This window comes from Solanum stenotomum, chromosome 11 (genome assembly GCF_019186545.1).
Source record: "Solanum stenotomum isolate F172 chromosome 11, ASM1918654v1, whole genome shotgun sequence".
Taxonomy (NCBI): Eukaryota; Viridiplantae; Streptophyta; class Magnoliopsida; order Solanales; family Solanaceae; genus Solanum; species Solanum stenotomum.
Genome location: NC_064292.1, coordinates 8,198,672 through 8,218,893, shown reverse-complemented (window position 1 = coordinate 8,218,893; position 20,222 = coordinate 8,198,672). Strand labels below are relative to the sequence as shown.

The 20,222-nt window shown below is 31.7% G+C and overlaps 3 protein-coding genes across 3 annotated transcripts; 1 reads left to right on the top strand and 2 right to left on the bottom strand.

The window, feature by feature from the left end:
- Positions 1-7,269: 7,269 nt before the first annotated feature.
- LOC125845626 (polyol transporter 5-like) lies at positions 7,270-8,921 on the bottom strand. Its single transcript, XM_049525177.1, has 2 exons — positions 8,570-8,921; positions 7,270-8,480 (listed from the first exon to the last, which is right to left on the bottom strand). Exons 1-2 carry the CDS (start codon positions 8,919-8,921, stop codon positions 7,405-7,407), a joined length of 1,428 nt encoding a protein of 475 aa, XP_049381134.1. The 3' UTR covers positions 7,270-7,404.
- A 3,767-nt stretch (positions 8,922-12,688) lies between these two features.
- LOC125844072 (uncharacterized) lies at positions 12,689-17,162 on the top strand. Its single transcript, XM_049523313.1, has 7 exons — positions 12,689-12,751; positions 14,446-14,713; positions 15,602-15,724; positions 15,918-16,000; positions 16,075-16,184; positions 16,564-16,639; positions 16,730-17,162. Exons 2-7 carry the CDS (start codon positions 14,534-14,536, stop codon positions 16,827-16,829), a joined length of 672 nt encoding a protein of 223 aa, XP_049379270.1. The 5' UTR covers positions 12,689-12,751; positions 14,446-14,533; the 3' UTR covers positions 16,830-17,162.
- Positions 17,163-18,605: 1,443 nt separating this feature from the next.
- LOC125845625 (extensin-2-like) lies at positions 18,606-19,805 on the bottom strand. Its single transcript, XM_049525176.1, has one exon. It carries the CDS (start codon positions 19,803-19,805, stop codon positions 18,606-18,608), a length of 1,200 nt encoding a protein of 399 aa, XP_049381133.1.
- Positions 19,806-20,222: the final 417 nt, after the last annotated feature.

The window sequence follows — 20,222 nt, the reverse complement described above, 5'->3', positions numbered from 1 at the left end:
GCATTTGGAGGGAAAGTTAGTTATGATTCAATTAGCTTGACTAACAACCATTCCAGTGTACTTACTGTAAGGGATCCTTGTAATTGGTTTATGTTGATACGAAATAAATAATGTATGTATTAACTTTATGTATCAGTAGTACCTTACTTGGTACACGTTTTCAACCTATGCATAACTAATTAATGATACCATGGTATTATTAATGCAAGGACTTTTAAAGCATGCATTAGCATGGTCAAAGACACAATTGCCCCTAAAAGTTTTTTCTACATCTTTTCCATCATATTTGTGGAGGGTATATTTGTAAAATAAATTATATTTTTTAGAAATTATGCAATGCATGTTATTTTTAATACACCAAACCAAACATAAGAAATAATCTTTCGATTTTGTTTTTGATAAATAATTCCAGTTACATTGTTGCAACTATTTTCAGAAGTTGTTCTTCCTCCCAGCTTCTTAAGATTGCAAATCAAGTGCTCTTTATGGAGTATGTTACATGCTACAATTGTATCATTTATTTGACACAATTTTTTTTCATCTGGAGCTGGAATAATACTATTGTTAGTTATAAAATTCTACATTTTTCATTGGCCAATGGGTAATGTTTGTTGTTTTAGTAATTCTACACGTATAGCTAAAATCCTAAAACTATGTAATTTTCGTCTATTGGAACTTGGAAATCGTAGAAGATCGAATACCGTGTTTGGTCCTGTTAATTGAAATTTGCACTTCACTCCTTTCGAATTTAGGAACATCAAAGAAAAAATCCTACAACTTGATGAAGAGAAAAAAAAAATAGTGTCCCACTCAAAATCAATCACATAAATCAATGATGGCTACAAAAAGCAACAAAATTTTCAAAAGAAACAACTTTACCATCAAGTATAGCAACAAAGAAATTTCCAAATCATAAGAAGGTACTCGTTGCACGATACGCGATGAAGGTAGTTGAATCAATGGTTGCAAATGTGAAGATTCGAGTACGTATGAAGGTAGTGGCGTTGTTAAGGGAATTAACTTACGAACACGAGGTAGTACTGATGGTAATGATGATAGAGGTGGTGTATCGAATAATAGATGAAGATGGTATCGTAATAATGTACAAACATTTGGTGGTAGGGGAAATGATGGAGACATGTTAGTTGGATGATTTCGAGCTGCTACAACAAATATGAGATTTGCTATTATTGAAAATAATACTAGTTGGAAGCAATATGTGACCATATTTTGTGAATGAAAGTAGATTAGTTTTACAAGTAATTGTGAGAATAAAGATGTTATTCCTATTTATATAGTCATCCTCTCAAGAAATTAGGACCCCATGAGATCAAAATAACTCAAAGTATTTAATTTACTTAATTAAAAAGGGGTTATTTATATTGATACCATAAGGTACTTCACGAAAAAAAGAAAATATAAGTTGATTACATTAGCCTATTCATGTATTTGGCTTGATAGTGGTATGAAACACCGTGTCTATTGTAGTATTAGTCTAGTATTCATGTAGTTTTTGACTTTTGATCAAGTTTTGATTATTTGATTTTATCTAGATTTATTATGTTTAGGTGATTACACCTTGCTGTTGTTGTAGTTCCTTGCATATATGTTTTGCACTACTTTACTATCATGTTTCTCTATACTACTATTTTTCTTCTAATTACCGCTTAATTTGTTTTTTTTTTTTTTAAAAAAAAGAATGTTACATCTCATGTTCTAGTCACATGTGTGTTTGTTTTAGCGTGAATATGAAAAAAGATGGACATCTCATGTGTAAATCCGAATGAAATATACAAAAAGTTAGGTACTAGTTAGTGAAAATTTAAGTGGAAAAATGCCCTAAAATTGTTTTAAAATAAAACAAAAGTTCTATTACAAAATAAAAAATAAAATACAACATAGTGTTAAGTATAGGAAGATTGATAGTATATTATTTAATTTTCAATTGATATACAAATAAAATGAATTGACTTGATACACTTGCAATTACCTGAGCTATTGCAAGATCAATATTTGATTGAGAGCCTGAGAAAGCTATTGCGGGGTTTTTCTGCCGGCAAACGGATTACTTGAGCTACCTATAAGTTGCATACTTACATGTTATTTGCTTGATTTCAAGTTTATTCAGAAAACTAGGGAACTTATCCGCGCTTCGCGCGCTTAAAAAGATGATAAGATGTTAATAATTTTATTAAAATATGATATTGATAGAAGAAATATTTATAATATGTGCATATATATTATATATATCCCAATGTTTGGTCAGTAGTTATATGACTTCCAACAAAATCATAAGTTGTTATTTTGGACCAAAAAAATTATAAACGTACAACAAAATCGTAAGCGGTTAAAAAGATGATAAGATGACAATAATTTTATTAAAATATGATATTGATAGAAGAAATATTTATAATATGTGCATATATATTATATATATCCCAATGTATAAGTGATTTCACAAAGAGAAATGTTTGGTCAGTAGTTATATGACTTCCAACAAAATCATAAGTTGTTCTTTTGGACCAAAAAAATTATAAACTTACAATAATAAATTTTTTTATGTAAAATATAAAATAAAGAAAATTGTGGAGAGAATATAAATAAATAAATAATGCAATATCATCCCTATAATCTTAATTATTAAGAAAAAGAAAAAAAAAAGAAAAAGGAAACTAATGCACAATTTTTCAAACTCTAGTGTGATCATTTCTAGAAATTCTTACAGTGTCTTTATTTATAGACATTCAGGTTTTTACAATAAAGAATAAAAATGAATACATGAATAGTCATTAACACAATTCTTTTTATGATAACAACAATAATAATAAATAGAATTGTAGTGAAAATAAATAAATAAACAAATAGGATTTTTGGCCAAAGAGAGCTGTCGATTTTATTCAACTCATTGTTGTTGTTTTTCCTCTTATTTTTCATCATTGTCTAAATAAATATTCATATTTTTAATTTTGCCTCCCTTTATTGTAGTATTTGTTTTATATTTTATTAATTTTTTTCTTCTTTTTCTCTTTTCCTTTTTTTATCCTACTTAATAGTAATTTCTTATAATAACAAAAAGGCGAAAGGGTCTAGTGAACTCCTGTACTTGTATGTGTTTGTATTGTGAAGTCTTCTACTTAACTATTTATCAACTAAACCCTTAAACTCAATCAAAAAAAGATTTTTAAACCCCTCCAACCATGTGTATAGCTCACTCTCCCTTGAATAGATGACATGTCAAATCCATGTCATTAAAATTAATTATATATCATCATTTTCTTCACTAATTATTATTTTAAAAAATTATTAACTAAATTTATTAAATAAAAGATAAAATAATAAGAATTTAATTTATTTCTTAAAGTAAAATTGGGCTCCTCTGCCTGCACACCGTTTTCCTTTCCTCTTCTCCGATCACAGAACCATCGCAAATGGCCACTCCACTAGCTCCGGCTGACAACCTTCTCGCCGTCGTGACCAGTTTCTCGTGCCATCTCCCGCCTTGTTCTCCTTTTCACTATTTTCCTTTCTCCACACCACCGACGACCCCTGCGAACCACCAAAAATGGCGTCTCCTCTCCATCCTCTCGTTGTACCATCAAACTCCCTCGTCGCCTCTTATTCTGGCGGAAAAGGGACCAACATCCTCTCCCATTCTAGCGAAAAAAGGGACCAGCGCCGCCTCTCTCCCTCTCAAACCACTGTGAACCGGCGAGAACCACTATGAAATCAACGCCGCTCTCTCCCTCCACTAATAATCGCCATGAAACCTGATGTCACGAAAGTGCCAATGCCAAGATCGACTAAAGAAGATAACGATAGGGTGTGGAGAAGAAAGATAAATGGGGTTGGGGCAGCGATGGGGTGGGGGTGGCTGATAAAGATGGTGGTGTGGGGAAGAAGTTTATTTTTTTCTTTTTTTAAATTTCTTATTTTATTTTTTTATAATTTTAATAATTTAAAATTTAAAATATCATGTTCACTTGCCTTAACACGCGTGTAGTTACACTCTCTAGCCAACTCATCTATATTAATGCCACATACGCATAGTCAATGGTCAGAGGGGTTTAATATGTTATGTTTTATTGAGTTTAAGGGTTTAGTTGATAAAATGTTAAGTAGAAAGGTTCACAATACAAACTCATACAAGTATAAGGGCCCACCAGACCCTTTTGCCTAACAAAAACACATCTTTCTTAGAATGTTAATCATAAGAAACATAAATGGTTCTTTGTACTATTAAAAAAAATCATAAAAAAGGTCGTATTTCAACATTTGATATATATTTAAATTTTCTAATCTATCAATAATAATGTTTGAACCTTGATAGTAATTAGTATAAGACAAAGTTACAACAATGATGAAAGGACACTATGCACATACCTTTATTAGGTCCTTAATCATAAGAAAATAGATTTTTTTTAAAAAAAAAAATTAATGAATCAATGCACAATATTTGAGCTCTTGTCAACATTCCCTCTGACTAATTGATCAACATCTAAGAGTCCTTTTTGTTGAGTCTATCTGTATTATAATATCAAACCATGAAAAACAGGACTTCAAATATGAAATAAAAAGGATAATCTTGAGTAGGAGTTTCATGAAATAAAAAATTATGATTTTATATGGAAAAAATTGAGGAATCTTTAAGAAAACATAAATAATTTTTTGTACTATAATATTGTTGAACATTGGTTAGTAGTTAGTATTATTACACACAAAGTTACAATAGCTAATTTACATCTAAACAAAAATTCAAACTTCTTGCAATAATGAAAAATTATACAAATTCAAACTAAAGAAGTTACATGGAGAAAACACAAACATACATCTTCCTTAGATCTTATCGTAAGAAAATAGATAAAAATAAGAATACAAAATAAATGCCCACTATTTTGAGCTCTTGACCGACACCTTTTTTGTCAAATTAATCAACATTCAAGAGTCTTCTCCATCGTGTCAAGTTAGCACATGGATTTGATAATAGAATAATACTACAAAAAACAATGAAACATAAAAAATAATCTTGAGTTGAAATATCATAAGAAAAAAATTTGTGAATTTATATTGACAAAAATGGAGAAATATCATAAAGTATCTTAAATTTTATAATTTAATAGTTGGGGGTTATGAATATGAAAACTTAAAAGTCATGAAATTAATTATATTATTAAGAATAGAAATTTAATAGATATAAGTTATGGAGGTGAAACTTTAAAAGTAAATAAAGATGGAAAAACATAAATAAAAAAGATAAAAGAAAGACCTTTATACTAAATAGAGATGTAAATTTCTTGAATGGAATAAATAATAATAAAAAAGAATAAAGAAAGAAAGAGAAGTGACTTAGGGAAATGTTATAAATGTCATAAATGATGATATTTGGGTTACAAAATCATAATTTTTTTTTTCAAAAAAAAAAAACTTTATATTATATAGAATTAAAATATAAAAAGAACTTAAAAGGAGAAAAAGTGATTTAAAGAAATGATATAAATATCATTAGGAAAGAAATTAAAATAGTAAAAGNAGAAATATCATAAAGTATCTTAAATTTTATAATTTAATAGTTGGGGGTTATGAGTATGAAAACTTAAAAGTCATGAAATTAATTATATTATTAAGAATAGAAGTTTAATAGATATAAGTTATGGAGGTGAAACTTTAAAAGTAAATAAAGAAGGAAAAACATAAATAAAAAAGATAAAAGAAAGAACTTTATACTAAATAGAGATGTAAATTTCTTGAATTGAATAAATAATAAAAAAAAGAATAAAGAAAGAAAGAGAAGTGACTTAGGGAAATGTTATAAATGTCATAAATGATGATATTTGGGTTACAAAATCATAATTTTTTTTTTCAAAAAAAAAAAACTTTATATTATATAGAATTAAAATATAAAAAGAACTTAAAAGGAGAAAAAGTGATTTAAAGAAATGATATAAATATCATTAGGGAAGAAATTAAAATAGTAAAAGAAGAAAATGAGAAATATTAAGGAATAAAAATAATAACATTAATGATAAAATAAATTAAATATGACTATTGATAAAGAAAGAATTAAATGTGACTATCTTTAATATTTAGGTGAATTTTTTGTATTTTAAAATTTGAAAAATGGTCAAAAAACACCATAAGAAAGATAAATAATTTTCTAGCTCTTAGAAGCATGCACATAAGCATGTCTAAGATTCTCCTTTATATATATATAGATTAATTGCATAATGAACTTCCACAATACAATGTACTTATAATATCCCTGAATGCTCATTTATAGATACTATTTTTCATTAAAATCTTCCTACAAAAAATTCAATGGAAAAAAATAGTGAAAAAAAAGAGAGTACGCGTACCTAGTAATACACATTGCTAATTGCCTCATTAAAAATCTTCCTGGAAAAAATCTTAGTTAAGTAAAAAAAAAAGTATACAACACGTATTTTAGTCCTAATAGAAATCACGATTCACATTCCAATTTTGTATATCATATCTTCTTAAGAGTTAAAGTTGGTAATGATTTAATGTAGAAATTTATTGGATTATCAATTGAATGAATTTATTGTATATCAATATCACTATTCAGTAGAGGTCAGGTCTGAAGAATAGTTTTGAAAATCTAATGGCATGCTTTGATGAGATCAAAATGGATTGAACTAGTGATATTTAACATTTCAAAATTTACAAAAGATCAACTAGGTTAGCCCATACTTATTTAAGTTATGTGAATTTAAATTTGAGCAACTTTCACATATAGCAAATACAAAATTCATATTTGTATGTTATAACAAAGTTTGCATAATTGCACTCCATAGCAAACATAAATATGTATATTTCGCTATACATATACAAAAGAAAGCAGTTGTATAATCTGCTTTGGTATACATATACAAAAAGATCAATTGTATAAAGTGAGAGAGGCGAGTGAGCGAGATCTGGGAGAGGGGAANCATATCTTCTTAAGAGTTAAAGTTGGTAATGATTTAATGTAGAAATTTATTGGATTATCAATTGAATGAATTTATTGTATATCAATATCACTATTCAGTAGAGGTCAGGTCTGAAGAATAGTTTTGAAAATCTAATGGCATGCTTTGATGAGATCAAAATGGATTGAACTATTGATATTTAACATTTCAAAATTTACAAAAGATCAACTAGGTTATCCCATACTTACTTAAGTAACGTGAATTTAAATTTTGAATCAACATTTAAAAACGTATTAAGTTTCTATTGAAACAACCAAATGACTAAAAAAAAAAAAAGTTAACAATTTGAAATTGCATTATTACGAGTTTGAATGTCTCGTAACATAATCGATATCAACCTATACATTAAAGAAAAAAAGTACAAATGTTAAAACAACAATGCCAACAATATCCCAAATTCTTTCCTTTGTCTCTTTGATATTCAACTACTAACAACATCTCCAGTAGCCATCTGAATTTCATCATTATTATTTATCTTCTTTCCCTTGAGCTCACTCGATGTCGATCTCCACTCGAAAAACGTTCCGAACAACGCTACAGTTTCCTCCAATGTCTTCCCTTGTGTTTCAGGCATCAACGTAAAAAAGAAAACCCAAGCAATCCCTGCAATTCCCGCGTATAAAAAGAACGCCCCTTGTATTGTTATCGCCTTTTCTAACGATAAAAATGTCATCGATATCACCCCACTCGTTACTCTATTAACTGCCACGCCTATGCTAAACCCTGTTGCCCTTAGTTTTAACGGAAAAACCTCTGAACCATACACCCAAGCAATTGGACCTGCACCAATTGAGAAAAGTGCTACATAAACTGACACCATCATGACACAGAGCGCCACGGCCCATGCCACTTGACCATTTGAATGATCAATAACCGTAAGACCAATAGAGAGTAAAACTAATGAAATTGTCATTCCACCAAAACTTGTTAACAACAAGGGCCTTCTACCAACTCGGTCAAGTAAAAATGTGGCAACTAATATAAACAACGTCTTCACACATCCCATTGCAACGGTAGCTAGTAACCTATCGTGGTCCGATTTAATCCCAGCTCTTTCAAAAATGGTGGGACTATACAGAACAACAGAGTCAATTCCACTTGCTTGTTGGAAAAAATGTATACCAATACCAGTGAGCACTATGTGTTTGATGGATTGCGTAGGAGAAATGAATAGTTCTTTCCATACATTGTCACCTTTCGGGTGTTTTGGTACTTGAACTACATCGTCATTGCAATGTTCAGGTATACCAGCAGCTTCTTTGATGTCACGAAGTCTACACTCCGCTTCTTCAGCTGATTCAGAGGTTTTGTTAAGCACGATTCGTGCCTCATGAAGTCTACCTTTCATGACAAGCCAACGGGGTGATTCCGGCATGGTTATGATACTTATAGCTAAGAATACAGATGGAATTGCTCCGATTCCTAACATGAATCGCCAGCTTAAGTGTGTTGGGAGTTTTGAAAATGCAACATTAGACACATATCCCAACAATATACCTGTTAGCAATAACCCGTTTAGATTAGCCGATCAATTTAGCAATGAAATTTGTAACTAATTTCAATTTTCTTAGCTCTCATGCACGTACCTCCATTAATAAAAACTTCAGGGAAAGAAGTGAGAAATCCTCGAGAAGATTCCGGCGACACTTCGACAGTGTAAACGGGAGCAATCACGAGAGCGTAGCCGACGCCAATGCCGGCGATGAAACGGCCAAACATGAGAAAGGCATAATTAGGAGCGAAACCCATTAAGAGTGCTCCTATTAAGAAGATTACCGCCGCTACCACCATAGTGCTCCGGCGGCCTATCAAATCGGAAGTCCGGCCAGCGGCGGCGGATCCCAAAAGAGAATAGAGATTGAGGATTCCTACTAGAATTTCCACTTGTACATCATTGATGTTGAGGTCCTTTTTTATGTAGATGATGGCTCCACTCATCACACCGATATCTGCATTTACAATCAATTAATTAAGCTGTTAAGATTTCTCATTCAACAATTGGTTAGTCACACAAATGCCTTGATTTTGGGGTTAATATTGTCGATTTTAATTAAAAAAAAATTTCTAAAATATCAAGTTTGTTAAAAAATAATAAGGAAAATAAATTCTATAAGCACATTCTATATTGATGATCTTTGTTTATGCCTAAAGTAAAGCAAAGCAATTTATGTCCCAAAATTATTAACTTATTATTATATAAAATAGTGATTTTTTCTCATAAAATTCAATCATTTTTATTATGTGTCTAAACATAATACTAACATTCAAATATTCTTTTGATAGATACTCGTATTTCAAGTTTAACCCAATATTATGTGAACGAGCCGCAATAATTTGAAATGCAAATTCTATTTTTTTTTTCTTCTTATGTTTGTTTATCAGATTCGTACGTTATACAAATATATATAAAGGTCTTATCAAATATTCTCATAAATTAAATTTATGTAGTAAAACGTAACACATCTAAAATTACATGATAACTAATATGTGAATCAGACGAGAAAACTCTAGGAAAAAGAATTCTTACCATAACCAAGCAAGATGGATGACAAAGAAGCAAGAAAAGAACAAGCAATTGCATACTTGTTTCTTTTTCTAGTTTTTAATTTGGGAGGATCAAAATCACTAAGAGATGTTTGGGGTAATTGGCCACAAACAATTTGTTTTTCTTCTTCCATGAGAGAAAAATTTATATGATTTTTGTTAGAGTTTTTCATCTTATATATTGAGTTAGTAATTAGCTTTATATAGAGATTAAAGATCCCCCTAATTTTGTTAATTAGGAAAATAACTTACTTATTATTTGGGGCCTATCCATTTTTATTGTGTTGACTAACTTTCCAAGTTTATACTTTCAACAAGATCAAATTTTTACTGTATATTGTTGTTATATATTACTCGTTTGATCATCAATTATCATTTATTAATTAAAATTAAGTTTTATATATCAATATCTTTTCTAAAACAGTTGTATAGTATATTACATGTTAAGTAAAATAAAAATTAACAACAAATAACAATGCCCCAATAATGACATGAATGATATATAAAATAGTGTAAAGTTCTTTAAAATGCTGGTGATGATAAGGTAATATTTTTTTTATTGAATAAATGTAAAGTACAAAACATAGATAAATCATTGTTTTTATTGAATTTAATACATAAAATCATGCAGTAATATATCAAATATACACAATTAATCACAATGTATTAGTCAAACTCAAACTAGGTAAGATATATATTGATTTTCTTTCTTTATATATACAAAATAAGATGTATAACTTATCTAATATACATGATATCAGCAATTCTTATCTAAAAATTGTAATATTATTACCAAATTAGTTTGTCTTCTCACAGTTAATACAATTAAAATAAATTCATAAAAGGAAAATCCTCAAAACTCACCTCATGATCTTTTACCATATTTTGGTAGATAGACTTCAATCTCATCCTTAAAGAATTGTTTAATTTGCAATAATGAAACTTTTTTTCGCCACGTAAGCAATTAGTCATAACTAATACTCCATCCGTTTAAAAAAAAATGACATAGTTTCTTTTTTAGTCTGTTTCAGAAAGAATGAACCATTTCTTTTTTTGACTTTAACTTTTCACGTGACATGTTTAAGACCACAAGATTAAAAGACATTTTGGTATATTTGACATAACTTTAATTTAGAACAACAAGATTAAAAATTCTTCTTTCTTTTCTTAAACTCCATTCCAAATCTTCTGATCATACATCAGGCAGTGTGACTTTTCCAAACTTTATGATTGAAAATTTTGTTAATAGTATAGTAGTAATTGAAATAATTGTCCTAAGAGTATTATTCGCTTTTTCCAATTTTTATTTTATGATGATTCTAATAGTTCTTGTGAATTTAATAGGGAGCAACGCCATGAAAATTAAGAGTCAATATATGGAAGCCCAACTACTAGACCCAAAAATTGTATATTTTTGAAGATTTTAGTGTTATGCCAAAGTGAGGAGGTCAGAAGTGATGGAAATTTGGAGTTGAACGCATTGAACCTCATTCTGAATAATTTTTGACGTTTTGTTGGATGGTAAGGATATAAGAATCGAACCATTTGGTCAATTGAGAAGTCTAGAAATGAAGTATAACGTGTCTATAGTCTTAAACAGAGAAAATGATCAAAATGGTCTTTGATGTATAGGAGTTGAAGTATTTTGGTTCTTTATATATATCATCTCATTCAAATTGTCCTTAATGTATATGAAAAGCTGATCATTTTAAAATAAATAAAACTGTTAAATTTAACAGTGGGTCCCACAACATGCCAAACTTTTTTTTAAAAAAATAATTAAAAATTAGTAAAACCCCTTCTTCCTCAATTTGTTTTCTTTCACCATCACCATGGCACCCTGCTTCCTCAACTTCTTTCTTTCACAAGGTCATACTCCGTATCCTTGTAAGAAAAATAATACACACTACATTCATTTCTTATCTTTCGTCAGAACAAAAATTTGAGCGGCTCCTATTTCTTATATAAGAAGAAGAAGAAAATCAAGATCGCTAAAACAAATGTGAACCAAGTAAATTAGTTAAACGACTCCATTTCTCCTCGAGAGCACCATAAATCAATTCCTTTTAAGTTGTAACTAATTTTCTTTTTGTTTTATCCTTTTCAAAATTACGAGTATTTTTTTCCAGCATCTATATTCATTCCATTTTTCAAATAAAAGGATTAAAACTGAATGGACAGAGCTAGAAAATAAAAATCTTAAGAAACTTTGTGTCTGTATGAGAGGATTTTATCAGTGGAAACAAAAATAGATCAATTGAAAATTGTAAAAAAAATGGTTTAAGAAAATTGATGGAGGAGAAGAGATTATGGAAGAAAGAGGGAGGAAGAAGGGTTCCATCAAGTGTGGGACCCACTGTTAAATTTAACAAATTTTTTATTTTTTTGGTTAGTTTTAGGGCTTGGACTAAAATGATCATCTTTTCATATACATTAAGGGGTCGTTTGGTTTGAAAATGAGTTAAGATGGGATAAGTTGTGTTGGGATTATTTTTTATTGAGTGTTTGGTTTGTTGTATTCAAAATAATAAATTTTAAGAACAATTTATTTGTTTACAAAAATGCCCTTCATTAATGTAAAAAGTTATATAACAAAAGGGTTGAAAAAGACATTTTTGTCATTTACCTATTTTATCCCGGGATTACTATACCACCCAAAGAGAGGGATAACTTATCCCGGTACTAATTATTAATCCCGGGATAAGTTATCCCGAACTTGCCAACCAAACAACAAAATAAGCGGTACTATAATTTAATCCCGGGACTATTTGGTATTATCCCTCACACCAAACGACCCCTAAGGATTATTTGGATGGAGATGATATATATAAATGACCAAAATACTTCAACCCCTGTACATTAAGGACCATTTTGATCATTTTCTCGTCTTAAACACTAAGAAAATAAAATAGCAATCTTTTATTTTGCACCACAAACTTAAAGAGCCTAAACTATAAGCTTGATGATTTAACAAAAAACAGCGAACAATTTTAATTTTATTAACGAAAAAGGATAAAAATTATCCTTATTTTATTAAAAATATTTTAAAAATATTCTTATCCATCTATTAAATCAAATTTGTTATTTGATAAAAAGATATTCTTAAACGCATCAGAAATAACACAAAAAAATTATCTTCTTCTACACGTATAACGGTATAAGATCAAATTTGTCATTTTCACTCAAGTGAGCTCACATCTCTCGCCATTGCTCTGTGTGTTTAGGTAAGTGTCTCTTCTCTCTCTCTCTCTTTTATCGAATTACTTTCTCTCTCTAGCTCGTTTGTAAAAGTAGATCTTACTTGGTTGTGATTTTTGATTGTCATGTTCAAATTGTTCTTTGAGAATTGTTGAATGTTATTGCAATTGTGGTTATTGAACTATAATTATAATTCCCTACAAAATTGGGAGGTTACATGACCATTTTAGGGTTTTAGCTATACTTGCCATGTCATGCACATAAGCTGTTTGATGAATCATCTGAGTGAAAAATGAGTTACATGAGCAATTGTGGGGTGGTCTAGGCAGGTTTGTAGAGTATTGTGTCTGTGCAGTCGAGATGAAAGTTTCTGGTAACTGAGGCAAACAATCCTTTGGCATTGACTTATAACTAGGCTAGGGTTGTGAATTAAAAAAATGCATTGCTGAATTAAGTAGGATTACGATAATGGACAGGATAAGTGACTATCTTTGGTGTTTTAAGTGTGTTTCTGAAGAGCTGCATGGAGGATGAATACATTGTGTTAAGTGTTAGGACAGGATAAGTGACTATCTTTGGTGTTTTAAGTGTGTTTCTGAAGAGCTGCATGGAGGATGAATACATTGTGTTAAGTGTTATTTTGAAAATACAAAGTGGGACATGTCAATTGTTTGTTAATTTCCCTTTGCAAGACAACAATGTGTAATAGAATGTTGCAGAGAGACTGACAGAGTTAATATATGGAATCAATCTGATGCTCCACCTGCTGTGGTGGTGACCCGTGTACTGTCCAGGGGACTTCCTTTTCACCTTGCCTGGTATTTATTTATGTGTGGGATGGGGGATTTAGTTTTGTTGCTATTTGTTTCTATGGCTTTCTGGAATTTTTTTTCCTTCCTTAATCCTGCATTTATTTTGTTTTTATCATTTATACCCTATTCCCTTGACTCTTGAGCACTTTAAAACTTGGATGAATGCACATAATTCTAAGTTTGGAGGTCTTTTGAGTTGTGGTGAAGTGATTGAATTGAGGCATGAGAAAAATCAAAAGCTTGACAAGAAGAGGTATTTGTGCTATTAAAAAAAGAGAAGAGAAAGTTGAAGAAAGGAAGAAAAGAAAAGTACGCTTGAAAAGAAAGAAAGAAAAGAAATTGGGCTTTATCGACCCGTATTTTGATCCTAGGCCAAGTGACCTACATTAGTGGAGAATTACAAGAAGGGCAAGCGTAAAAACATAAATTGTTTTAAATTTCTAACCTTTTTCGAAATATTGCGCTATATTTTAGGTGTTTCAAATTTTCATTTAGAATCTTATATTGTAGTTTATAGTTTTGTTTTACAACTTTTTGATATTGCCTATTGCTAGTATCTTTCCCCTTTGGGGGGAAACCTTTGAGATGAATGTTTTTCTTTTCTGATATGGGTTTTCTGGAATAATGTTTGGATGTGTAGGTAGCTTCATGTTTCAACTGTAAGTTTCTGAAATGGGGAACATTCTATGTTTCAGTTATGGTGTATTCTGGACAAAAGTCCTATTTTTGACGTCTCTTTGTTTCATCATGATTTTTACTGTGAAAATGCTCATCTTATATTGATATTTCTAGCCAATGTTTTTCTGACTTTCTTGTGTTGAACCTTAATGTGATGGAGAGAACAAAAAGACATTGATTGCCCAGTTACTATTTCTGATATCTAAATTTTTGTTGTTTCCTGATCGTAGTTTGAGCTCTCAAGATTTGTTCTACTCGAGAAAAAGCTTCAATCTTTGGCGAGGAAAAAAAGTAGAGAGAGAGAGTATCGGGTTGACAATGGATTCAGGTGATGCATCTGGATATTCAGCTGGGGTGGACGATGATTATGAGTCTTTACTTTCAACGACTGATGCGGAGCTCTTAAAACGAGCATGGCGGAATGAAAAGGCTGCTCCTGAAATTCTTCAACATGAGACTGCTTTGGTTCAAAGATCCAGAGAACAAATTCAATTGATGGTATGCACATTTCATATATTTAGGCTTCTTAAATTTGTACCTGGTTTATTTTTTTAACATTGGCTTTCACCTTATGTTCTATTAGAATTCCTTTCTATTTTAATATTTTTTTTGTGTTAAGACTAATGCTTTGTTTGGCATTATGTGGTGGATATATGGCTCAGCAGGTTGAGAATTACTAGTTGATGTCATCATTTTAGAAGTGTATTTATAAAGGGACTATACTATAGAAAAATGAAAAAATTGTGTTGTCCAAGACTCTAGCAGGATGCAACTGAAGCTTCCAGTTCTGTTTAAAAGGATGAGATTAAACTTTTTAGATAGACAAACTTATTTCTGGAAAAAAATACACTGAACAATTTATTCAATTATTGCCTACATAATTTAATTCTAGCATATGTGTGCACTTTGTCTGCTATTAGGTGATGTGTTTGCTGTGAATATTCTTATAGGAGTATGACTTCCATGAGATTCTAAGTTAAAGGACACAACTGTGTTTGGTAAATCACAAATGAAGTTATTCGTTAAAAGCTAAAACTGTGTGCTATCTGAATGGAAAAGTTGTTGTGCTCTCATCCAAACAAAGATTAACATAACGTGTGTTGTTACTGCTACGTAATGGATTGTAATCCATATCTTCATTTTTGGTGTACAACATCTGTTAATTGTCATATTTAACGAAGTGGAATGTAAAACTCCTCCGACACTCCAAATCTACATTTCATTTGATGATGCCAAAAGTTCCATTTTATGTTGTGGTGTATTGTTCATTTATATGAATCTAATATTTGCTTTTGTTCCTCGACTTATGCTACTCGTTATTCATTTATGCAGTTTCATGGTTTACAGTGTATTGCATGCTAATGCTACTTAATCTTTGCTCTTCAGGAAGAAACAGTAGAGGAATTTTCAAAAAATGGTGTTGATCCGCTCACTTTATCTCTTTACCAGATGGACCTCGATAGAACTCTGTTTCTATTAAGATCATACTTAAGAACCCGTCTCCAAAAGGTAGCCTTGAATTATAGTATCTTATTATGTATTTGATTTAGGTGAAATTCATATCTGGAAAGAGCTATAGCTCTTCAAGTTATCAGTAGTGTCTTTAAAGCATGATCTGTTTGAGTGTCATCGGGTCTTCTTGTTGTGTCCCTGCACCTTATCCCATCTTCATTCATTCATTCATATTAATGTTTGACTGCAGATTGAAAATTATGCATTTCACATACAAAAAAATACCGACTTATGGAATCGTCTGTCTAAACAAGAACAAAAATTTGCTGAAAGGTAAAGCTGTTTCTCTTAATTCTAAGTGCTCAATGCTTACCAAGTTTATAATGCTAATTACCTGGGATGATTAGGTGTATTGATGATACGGAGCAACATCTAGATCAATCTGTTCTCTCAAAGTTGCCTCATGGCTTCAAGTCCCACTTGAAGCAATCTTCACTAAGTTTGGCAGATGATATGGGTAAGCTGTTTATCCTTTCCTCTGTCTGCTTGTTTATCCATTTCTGTGTGTTTCTCTTTATCTATGTCATTGTGGAGCTAAAAAGAGTTTCTGGAATCCGAGATTAATGGTTATGCCTTAATCAAAAGCATCTTATAATAATATAGTTTTGCTGCTAAGTGATTTAAATCGTCTTCGAACACGGTGTAGCAATTTAAATTCTCTAATCAATTGCGAAACCTGCAACCTGATTGTGAGTTGGTTTAAGGCATGAGGCAATCTCTTGCACTCCTGGTATCTGTTTGTTTCTTTTTTCACATTTTAGAGATCTCAAATATAAAGACTTTCAGGATTTACATTTGTATTGAAACAACAGTTTCTCTTCTTGTATGCATTTTAGTTCCTGAGCCGCAACTAGATCAATATGTTATCTGTAGAAGCAAGAAGTTTTTAGGATCTTTTCAACTTGATGACAGGTAATCTTCTTTACTTTATTGTCATTTTTCTTGGGAATCCTGCCTGATTATTTTCTACTCTCGACTTCCATTAATTTTCTTTGATGATAGTGGGGAAGAACCAGTGAACATTGAAGCCAATGATTTGTATGCTCTACCTTACAAGTCTATAAAGCCACTTGTGGAGAGTGGGCAGATTGATCTGGTATGAGAGTATAGGAAATGGAGCAGTCCTATGTTGTGCAGACTCTCAAAATATGTTGCTGTACCCGTATCAGATCCTCCAAAAATGCACTACTTTTGGAGGATCCAGCACACCATGAACATTTTTGATAAGTTTGAGCAACATTGGGAAACATTGCCCCTTTGTTTTCTGCTGATAGGAAACTGACGATATGCCACTAATCGAAAATTATATTATCCAACAATGTTGTAGTTTGTAACAAATGCAGCATTTGACTAGAACTCTTTTACAATCCTGTTAACTTCTCAAGAATGGTTTCCCTTATTGTGGTATGAGTAGTGTTCTCTTGTTTGTTTCAAACTATTTTGATTTTAAATGATTTTGTTAGAAGAAATATCTGTGGTAGCTAAAAAGATGCTTAATTTGTTAATTTTCACCCACTTGAGATCATCTATAAATTTTTAGAGCTTTACTGGAATTTTTAACAAAATAAATTTTTAAACTAGTTCTCATTTTCAAATGACTGAATGTACTTTTATGTTCTTAAATAATGATTCTCCATACGTACATAAGTTCAACAAATCTAAGGTAAATTTTTACCTGAAATCTGATAAAAATATTTTATTGCTTTATACCTTCTCTCCATGAAAATATACGTTACTATTAGAAACTGTTTAAATATAATTAATATTCAAAAGTTGAAATGAAAGGATATATTCTTTAATAAAAGGGTGTATCCGTTTCATCTTCCTTGTCGAAATATGAAGGACTTGGTCTTTCTTTCAAAAGCAACACTAATGTTACCTTATATTATAGAAAGAATCCTTTTGTAGATGTCCTAAAAAAAATAAGATCTATAGTTCTTGCTTTAATTTCTAATAGAATTTCATTAATAATATGATATTACTATGTATGTGTTCACAAAAAAGAAGAAGAAGAAGGGATTCAAGGACCACAAAAAGGAAAAAGTTGACCTATCTAGGGTGTGTTTGGTATGAAGGAAAATATTTTATAGGACCTATCTTATTTTCTTGTGTTCGGTAGGTAAGCAAAAAGTATTATCCTAAAAGTATTTGTGTATAACTTAAACAAATACTATAGGACTATAGGTGGGGGTGGGGAGGTAGGGGTGCCGGATGGTGGGGATGAGCGTTATGGGGGTGAAGGTGAAGATGAGGTGTGTTGAAGCCTGAAGGGCGGGGAAGACACAATTAATGTGGAATATCACTAGAGAGTTTGTTTTCCCTACTTCCGTTTGAAAGCTTGTCCTAGAGAAAATATTTTTCAAATTATTTGACCAACCGTACACACCCTTAATGTAAAATAAAGAAAGATAACAAAACTCTCTTTGATGGACATACATTGTTGGACTTGTGTTAGGCACATACCTTAGTATAAGATAAATATAAAATTTTAAATGTGCTCATTTAGTTAGGGGTTCTTGAATTTATTTAATTATTTTATGTCAGCCTTATTCTTGTATTACGAACCATAGTGATATTGAGCAGACTCCAAATCAAAGAACAAAAAGACCATTTCATAACAACTTTCCATTTCATACTAACAAACTGAAGAGGATACATATTAAAATAACACATGATCTATTGGACAAATAAAAGTAAATTGTTGAAGTTGATCTCTAATTTCTCGAGCTAATTACTCTTACCCTGCAGATAGATATATTTTCCATATGGCTTGTGATAAAAGTCATAAAAGATGGATAGAATAAAAACTTCAAGTAAGAAGGTGCAATGGTACAGATATGGTTTAGGAGTAGAGATATGAAAAAATAATGTGAAATTTTTAGTAAGATGGAGGTGGCGGCGGGTAGTTGTAGTAGTAGTAAGCAGGTGGAGGCGGAGGAGATGGCGGTGGTGGTGAATTGTAGTAATATGGAGGAGGAGGGGATGGTGATGGTGGCGATGGTGAATTGTAGTAATATGGAGGAGGTGGAGGTGAAGATGGTGGTGGTGGTGACGACTTGTAAACGTATGGAGGAGGAGGAGAAGGTGATGGTGGGGGAGGAGAGTTATAGTAATAAGGAGGAGGAGGTGATGGTGATGGAGGAGGTGGAGATTTATAGTAATATGGTGGTGGAGGAGACGGTGATGGCGGTGGTGGGGACTTGTAGTAATAAGGTGGAGGTGGTGGAGAGTTGTAAACATATGGAGGAGGTGGTGAATTATAATAGTAATTTGGAAGTGGTGATGCAGAAGGTGATTGTGAAGACTTATCAGAATACGAAGGTGCAGGTACAGGTACAATCGATGACTCAGGAGATGTTGCCCACTCTGAAGGCGAGGGTGGTGAACTGTTATCATAAGATGATGGTGATAGTGGTGATGTAGCTGGTGAAGGCACTGGGGAAGGTCGAGGAGAGAACCATTCTATAGGTGATGGTGGGGACTGGTCAGGATTAGACGGTGCAAGTACAGGCGATGATTGAGGAGATGTCGTATAACTAGGAGATGGTTCCCATGAATAGAAATATGGGGATGGAGCCCATCTTGAAGGTGAGGGTGATGGTGATAGTGGTGATGTAGCTGGTGAAGTCACTGGGGAAGGTCGAGGAGAAAACCATTCTATAGGTGATGGTGGGGACTGGTTAGGGGAAGAAGGTGCAAGTACAGGAGATGATTGAGGAGATGTCATATAACTAGGAGATAGTTCCCATGCCCATCTTGAAGGTGAGGGAGGGGAACTAAGATCATTTGGAGACGGCGATAGTGGTGATGAGGTTGGTGTAGGTGAAGGCACTAGGGAGGGTTGAGGAGAGAACCACCCTAAAGGTGATGGTGGACTAGAAATGTAATAATCCGAGGATGATGGTTGTGGTGATGGAGATGGCTGACTTGGTAACTCGTCAGGGTTAGGCGTAGACGTTGGTGCTGGCTTGTAACTATAATATTTTCTCCATGAATAAGGTTTATGACTTGCTTCTACACTATTGGATATCAAAAGTATAGCCACAAACCATACAAGATGTGGCAAAAAAGAAGCCATGAAATTGATGAACATAAAGATGAAGAAAGTCCCTTTATATAGTTTTATCATGAAATTTTGGTAAATTTGTTTAGTTATTTTTTCGTCCCCTAGCTAGTTGGTAAGTAGACTTGTTCTTCAATAGTGACAAAGAATAATATGAGATGAAGTCAAACATAAAACTTGAGGGCAAATGGAGCTAACATTTTGTAAATTTATTTGATTCCTTGTTGTTTACTATATAGTACATAATATATCCATGAAGAACTTCCAAGGACGGCTTTAAAAGTTGTAGAAAAAAAAAAGGTTCATTAATATTTATCCCTCACTAAGTAAAAAAAATTTATGTTTAAAATTTGTGAGTTGTGGAAAGTTACTTATGTCCTTTGTTTTTGTTTTTTAAAAAATAATTTTTAGCCAACAGAAGCATGAAACTTA

Excerpts from the sequence above, each read along its gene's own strand:
- LOC125845626 (XM_049525177.1), bottom strand. The coding sequence starts at position 8,921 with ATGAGTGGAGCCATCATCTACATAAAAAAGGACCTCAACATCAATGAT. Across the intron at positions 8,481-8,569 it reads TGAAGTTTTTATTAATGGAG|GTATATTGTTGGGATATGTG; the intron begins GTACGTGCATGA and ends TATTGCTAACAG.
- LOC125844072 (XM_049523313.1), top strand. The coding sequence starts at position 14,534 with ATGGATTCAGGTGATGCATCTGGATATTCAGCTGGGGTGGACGATGAT. Across the intron at positions 14,714-15,601 it reads GAGAACAAATTCAATTGATG|GAAGAAACAGTAGAGGAATT; the intron begins GTATGCACATTT and ends TTTGCTCTTCAG. Across the intron at positions 16,001-16,074 it reads GAACAAAAATTTGCTGAAAG|GTGTATTGATGATACGGAGC; the intron begins GTAAAGCTGTTT and ends TGGGATGATTAG.
- LOC125845625 (XM_049525176.1), bottom strand. The coding sequence starts at position 19,805 with ATGGCTTCTTTTTTGCCACATCTTGTATGGTTTGTGGCTATACTTTTG.